This window comes from Rhinichthys klamathensis, unplaced genomic scaffold, assembly GCF_029890125.1.
Source record: "Rhinichthys klamathensis goyatoka isolate OS25496 unplaced genomic scaffold, OSU_Roscu_1.1 h1tg000060l_1, whole genome shotgun sequence".
Lineage (NCBI taxonomy): Eukaryota > Metazoa > Chordata > Actinopteri > Cypriniformes > Leuciscidae > Rhinichthys > Rhinichthys klamathensis.
Window position 1 is genome coordinate 4,441,961 of NW_026606605.1, and position 7,170 is coordinate 4,449,130.

General features: G+C 36.0%; 1 protein-coding gene across 3 annotated transcripts in view; it reads left to right on the top strand.

The window, feature by feature from the left end:
- col16a1 (collagen, type XVI, alpha 1) overlaps positions 1-6,564 on the top strand; it is a 73,392-nt gene extending 66,828 nt beyond the window's left edge. For all 3 annotated transcript variants that reach the window (XM_056249731.1, XM_056249733.1, XM_056249732.1), the window contains 9 exons: positions 72-122; positions 213-302; positions 398-433; positions 1,719-1,763; positions 3,206-3,403; positions 5,195-5,258; positions 5,381-5,557; positions 5,648-5,725; positions 5,817-6,564. In XM_056249731.1, coding sequence (XP_056105706.1) covers positions 72-122; positions 213-302; positions 398-433; positions 1,719-1,763; positions 3,206-3,403; positions 5,195-5,258; positions 5,381-5,557; positions 5,648-5,725; positions 5,817-6,016 — 939 coding nt within the window. In that variant the 3' untranslated portion in view covers positions 6,017-6,564. The remainder of the gene's footprint in view (positions 1-71; positions 123-212; positions 303-397; positions 434-1,718; positions 1,764-3,205; positions 3,404-5,194; positions 5,259-5,380; positions 5,558-5,647; positions 5,726-5,816) is intronic.
- Positions 6,565-7,170: the final 606 nt, after the last annotated feature.

Consider the following 7,170-nt stretch of genomic DNA (forward strand, 5'->3'; position numbering starts at 1 on the left):
GTGTACAGAAAAAAAAAAGAAAAAAAACTTGAGAATGTAATGGCATAATGCTTGCAACTGGAAACTTCTAGGGTTCTGCCGGAACTTCAGGGCCACCAGGACCAGTTGGGCCACCTGGACTGGTGAGCAAAATTGTCTTCCAAAACAGATAATGTGTCAGTGATGTTTTTAATGAGTTGACTTCTTTACTGCGTCTTTTTGTTCTTAACCAGGGCCTTAAGGGAGACAAAGGTGAGGCGGGAGAGAGAGGACAGGCTGGATTACCTGGCCCCCCAGGGGTCCCAGGTCATCCAGGGCTGATGGTCAGTAACTAAACTTAGTTTGTTTTCAATAATATGTACCAAAAGTTTTTATAGACTCTAATTAAATTATTCTTTCAAACCCTTTTTTTCTGTAGGGTGAACCAGGAAGTGATGGAGCGGCGGGTAAAGACGTAAGTATCTCCTTTGATTTGCATTAGTATACGATCTTATAAATACAATATACAACTTTGTAAACACAATTTACCCAACTGCACATCATTGTAAAGCCATCATTCCAAAGAGTCTGTCTCCAAGTTGGTACAAAAATATGTTTCTTTGACTGTTGGATTTTGGCCTCATAGAAACCAGAATTCCTTTTATTTGGACATGCAGAGATGGTAAATGTATAGTCAGTTTTGAATTTTTAATAATGTTTTTACATGGAACAGACTTCAGATTAACACAGGTAAATGCCAGCTGTCTAACTTAGAATTTTAGAAACTTTATAGAAGTTTAATTGGATTATTATTACCTCCAATTAGCACAGGTAAATGCCAGCTGTCTTGTTCAGAATTCTATAAACTTTCTAGAAGCTTATTGGGTTATTATTGCTTCCAGTTAACACAGGTAAATGCCAGCTGTCTTGGTACGTTTACACGACAATGATGTACTAAAAACGGAAAAGTTTTTCCTTTGCAGGAAACAACTTTGTTGTCTCATAAACAGACAAAACGCATAATGTTTTTTTTTCTTTTTTTTTTTGAAAACGGTGTTGTGTAAACGGCCCCATATTCGTAATATAGGAACTTTCTAGAAGCTTAATTGGAATATTATTACAAGTAAATGCCAGCTGTCTTGTTCACAATTCTAAAAACTTTCTAAAAGCTTATTGGGTAATTATTACTTTCATTTAACGCAGGTAAATGCCAGCTGTCTTGGTACGTTTACACGAAAATGATTAAAAAGGCTGTATTATTCATGCCAGGCCAGTAGTTGGCGATGAACTATGCGCCTATAGACTGAACACGTAATACGCATGCACATGACATCACCGTTTTCCCAAATTCACGTTTTTGTAGTTTACACGGAGATGATAACGGTATCTTTGAAACCCATTTTTTAAAGGTTTGCGTTTTCAGGCCCTCAAAGCGCCGTTGTAGTGTAAACGAACGGCCAAAATGCATTAAAGTTTTTATTGAAAACCGCCCCGTATTCGGAATTCTAGGAACTTTCTAGAAGCTTAATTGGATTATTATTACAAATTCCAGCTGTCTTATTTAGAAATCTAAACTTTCTAGAAGCTTAATTGGATTATTAAAATCAGGTTAATGCAATTACCGTATATTTACACATTCATAATCGAAATATGGCCAAATTCTGATTGATTTAGGAATGTTCTTGTGCACATAGACACAATGGTTATTACTGCAAAAGCCCATGTCCCAGTTTCACTCCTCTAATTATCTGTAACCGCAGGGAGCCCCAGGCCTGTCAGGAGAACCTGGTCCACAGGGACTGAAGGTAAGGTGCATTGCTTTCACGTCTCTGTTATAATGTCTTTGCACCATTGAACACTGACATCTTTTCACATGTATTTGGATACATCTTATTCAGGCATAAGAGAGTGTTTCCCCTCCCATCAATGCTCAACACATCTAGTTAGTTTGTGTGCTTACATTTGTTCAAGGGAGTTGTCAGGTGGCTCCATCTGCAATCACAAGAGCTTGTTATCTAACCTCACTTTGCCATCACTCTTTATTTTATTTTTTTTACCTCATCTGCCACAGTAGCCTGTTTGAACTCACCACTCTCAGCTTACACAGTGACACCATTATACTCCGTAATAAAGCCATACAGGAGCATATGTCACTGTGATAGGACAGCATTGTCAGGTTTTTGAAGTTTAGGCTTGAATGAGATGAGAGCAGTGCTTTTCCCTCAACCCATTAGAAGAAGCCCTTAAATGTGTAAACAAGTGACTCGCTTTATATAGACTGCTACATGCTCAACATCAGAGTTGGGAATGCTACTTGAAACGGTAGCTTCACAAGCTACTTGTAAATTAATATATTAAGACTACCCTACCCTAAACTAGCTAAAAGTAGCCAACTACATTGAAGCTATTAAGGTGCCAATATCTTTTGAAGTATAACTATTTGTATTAAATATATATTTAAATATAGTCTATAAAATTAGTCAAGACCAGACATTAGACTAGACAAGAATTTATAATCAAGGTATAAAAACATAACAAAGAATAGCAGCAATTAACTAATTATATATCCACATAAAAAAGACATTGAATGCAGAGTAAGAATTTAATGTTTGTTTGTTTTTTGTCTGTTTCTAAGTCCATTAAACTGATTTTCATAAAATGTTTCTCCAGCATTCTTTACGATCCACTTCATAAATCCAGGTGCAATTTCCTTTAAATTGGTGATAACAACAGTAAATTGTTTAGTGTCTGTAAGGGATAGAAGTACAGCACAGCACATACAATACCTTAAATGTTGTTGTTTTTTGTCCGCTTGAAAGAAAATTGAGACATTTTTGTTTTATATTTTCAAAGCAAAGGCACACTAAAATACAAGCCATTAAAGCCATCCCTCACTCATCTGTACATTGATTAATCAATAGCTAATTTACAAAAATAGTTATAAAAAAAAATATTTAACCAGCAAAGGGTTTTTCAGGAAGTAGAAAATTTAATTCACACAATAGATTGCAAAGCAGAATGAAATATAGGCCACGATTATAGTGTTCACTGTATTCACACTTCCCAGCCTTTTCATAAAAGTAGATGGGATGGACCTTGAACATTTTATTTTGTGGACTGTATAGTGCTGAGTTTCTATATAAAGGCCATTATGCGGTGCTATTACAAGGATCATTGAGTAGCCTGTGGTCATTGTCCTAGAGTCTCCTGTGTGGTAAATCACAGCTGCTCCTTTAACCCTGTCCAGGGTGAAGCAGGCACTGCAGGGCAAAGGGGAGCTCCAGGAGAACGTGGACGTCCCGGCCCACCAGGAGGAGGCTTTGGTTTTGGCTCCAAAGGACCAGAAGGCATCATAGGACCTTCCGGACCCCGTGGCGAAAGGGGAAGCCCTGGTTCACCTGGACAAGCTGGTACCCCCGGATCACCAGGAATCCCAGGGAATGATGTGAGGCTTATTCAGAAGCTATGTTCCCATCCAAAGTTTCTTGGTTTATCATTTGAAAGTGAATTGAGACAGCCATAAATATTAGTTTTGTCATTTTACAGTTGTAATGTAAAATACAATTATTATTATTATATTCTTTTTCTTAAATATTCAATATTTTGAATATTTCTATCTAGTATTTTATATTTGATTTAGTAGTAATAATAGTAATTATTATTTTATATACATATTGATATATACGGAAGTGTATTGCATTCACTTGAGGAAAAAAAATCGACTCTGTTTTTCTGAATTAACGAGTTAATTATCTCAGAGTTACGAGATATTTTGTCATGAAAAAAAAAAAAACGTTTTTGCTCTGTTTTTCTGAATTAACGAGTTAATATCTCAGAATTATGAGATACATTTTTCTTGAAAAACATTTTTTTTCACTCTGTTTTTATGAATTATTGAGTTACTCATAATTTTGAGATAATTAACTCGTTAATTCAGAAAAACAGAGCAAAAACTTTTTTTCCATGAAAAATCATCTCATAATTTTGAGATAATTAACTCATTAATTCAGAAAAACAGAGCAAAAACTTTTTTCCATGAAAAATTATCTCGTAATTCTGAGATAATTAACTCGTTCATTCAGAAAACAGAACAAAAACTTTTTTTCCATGAAAAATCATCTCATAATTTTGAGATAATTAACTCATTAATTCAGAAAAACAGAGCAAAAACTTTTTTCCATGAAAAATTGTCTCGTAATTCTGAGATAATTAACTCGTTCATTCAGAAAACAGAACAAAAACTTTTTTTTCCATGAAAAATCATCTCGTAATTCTGAGATAATTAACTTGTTAATTCAGAAAAACAGAGCAAAAACTTTTTTTCCATGAAAAATCATCTCATAATTTTGAGATAATTAACTCATTAATTCAGAAAAACAGAGCAAAAACTTTTTCCTGTGAAAAATTGTCTCGTAATTCTGAGATAATTAACTCGTTCATTCAGAAAACAGAACAAAAACTTTTTTTCCATGAAAAATCATCTCATAATTTTGAGATAATTAACTCATTAATTCAGAAAAACAGAGCAAAAACTTTTTTCCATGAAAAATTGTCTCGTAATTCTGAGATAATTAACTCGTTCATTCAGAAAACAGAACAAAAACTTTTTTTTCCATGAAAAATCATCTCGTAATTCTGAGATAATTAACTTGTTAATTCAGAAAAACAGAGCAAAAACTTTTTTTCCATGAAAAATCATCTCATAATTTTGAGATAATTAACTCATTAATTCAGAAAAACAGAGCACAAACTTTTTCCCATGAAAAATTGTCTCGTAATTCTGAGATAATTAACTCGTTCATTCAGAAAACAGAACAAAAAACTTTTTTTTCCATGAAAAATCATCTCGTAATTCTGAGATAATTAACTTCTTAATTCAGAAAAACAGAGTAGATTTTTTTCCTCAAGTGAATGCAATACGCTTCCGTAGATATATAATCACACAATTTTGGAACAATTGTGCAGCCCTACAAACAAACACAAGGGAAACACAGATTTTCGTTCACGCATTTTAAATCGCATTGTGTATTTCCCCTTAAATTGTGCAGCCCTGTACACAATTAAAAAAACAAAAAAAACTTCGGTGGAAGAGTTTATTAACTGACAGAAAGAGTTTCCCGTCTGCAGTATCATAGAGAACAGTATCTACTTTGAGAAACAATGGATCATGTTTTGCAGAATAGTATATACGCAGTATATGAGTATTTTAACTTCGAAATGTATCTATTTTTTCCAGGCTGTTGTAAACTATGATGACATAAGATCCTTCATCAGACAGCAGGTCATAAAGATCTTTGACGGTGAGAGAACTTTTGTGACCAGACACATCTAGATGATGAGAAATGCACTGGGACTTTATCTTTAGATGGTTTATTTCACAGAGAAAGTGTTTTAGCTTTTCAACGTTTATTTGTTCTTGCAGAGCGCATGGGCTACTACATGTCACGAATGCAGATGCCTGTGGAGATGGTGGCGTCCCCTGGCCGACCAGGACCTCCAGGGAAAGATGGAAGTCCAGGCATCCAAGGGCCCCCGGGAATACCGGGCCGCTCTGGCCAGATTGGCCGTGAAGGAAGGCAGGGACCCATGGGTCCACCTGGTAAGATGAACTAATGTGCTAATGTTTCATACAGCCGTCCAATGTTCCATTTGCCCAGTCTTCCACATGGATGCTTTCGTGTGTCCCCAGGTGCCCCTGGTGTAAAGGGAGAGAAAGGAGATAAGGGTATAGGAGAGATGGGAGACAGTGGTCCTCCGGGTGCTCCAGGTCTGACTCTAGTTTTCAAAAATGGTCACTTTGCCAACTTTATTCTACTGTCATACTGTAATTTCTTTCTCATTCCTTTCATCCCTCTTAGGTGTCCCTGGTCCTCCTGGTTATGGTAAGATGGGACCACCAGGTTCTTCTGGTCAGCAGGGCATCCCCGGGATTCCTGGACCTCCAGGACCCTCTGGACAGAAGGGCAAGGATGGCCGTTGTCACCCGTCAGACTGTATGAGTATGCCTGTGGAGTACAATCCTAAGGGTCCCATGTCTCACAAAGGTCCCATGTACTAGAAGAGGGTTTAAGAGAAATAAAAGTTGGAGGATTGTACCCCAGGATTGACATTCTCACAATTACCTACAGGCTTCTGAGAAGATCCATGGAGAACCAAAGGATTAATGTGCGTTTCCTTTCCACATGATGCAATGCCAAAACACTGGTTCACCACGAATGGGGGACATTTGTAAGTTATTGTCTGCTGTTGAACCAGTGAAGACATCCCAAGATTGAGTCTCCCCCTGAAAACTGTCCCATAATGCCACGCTTGGATCATAAACTGATTTTTATGATTTATTATTACAGTAAATTGAAGACTTTTAGTTCCCTGGACATACAAGCTGTTTAAAGTCATTATTGGTGCCCAGATTTATTCATCATTCGACATTTTCATTTCTTTACTAGCCCCCGTGAGAGAATCTCGTTTGACACTTCATATCAGTCTTCAAGGCCCTTGGTTATCTTTAAGCAATATTCTAAATTAAATACAAGTTAAAATCATCTATGGCATGCTGTTGATTACTGCAGATTATTATTTTTTTTTACTTAAATCTCAGTTTGTGAATTTTGCACTTATAATGGAAGTTTATGGGGCAAGTGTTCAACTTTTTTTTTGTAACAAAATGAGCTATGAAATGATTTTCTGTTGAAAGCGACTTCATGCCACAGATGCTGTTAATAGGGCTTGTGTTGAATCTGGAATATTCCTTTAATAATATTTTTGTAAGGGGGTCGTTTTGGCAGCTGCTATTTTTGCTATCTTACTGCTTTGGCAAAGACAATGTGGCATAAATATCCATTCAGTTTCCAGTGAATAATTCGTTCCATAGTGTGAGCCATTTAGTATAAAATAGTTTGATGTTATCATTAGAGGCATAGATACAATTGCCCTAATTGACTGTTAATTATTCAAAATGAACTTCCCCAAGGGCTTGTGTTGTACATATTCATATTTATATCTAATGGCTTTTTGTACTTAAAAAAAAAAGGACATCAGCATGGCAGCCCTTTTTATTGTCGTCTCAGATATTTTGGAATAAGTTTATAAGCTCTAAACAAATGGACGTTTTGTAAAAGTCGGTTTTATATGCAATTTTGGGTTAAAAAGCAATTTTGTGACGTGTCACCGGACGGAAAGAGATTTTATTTTTATAAGAGTATTTCAGTGACG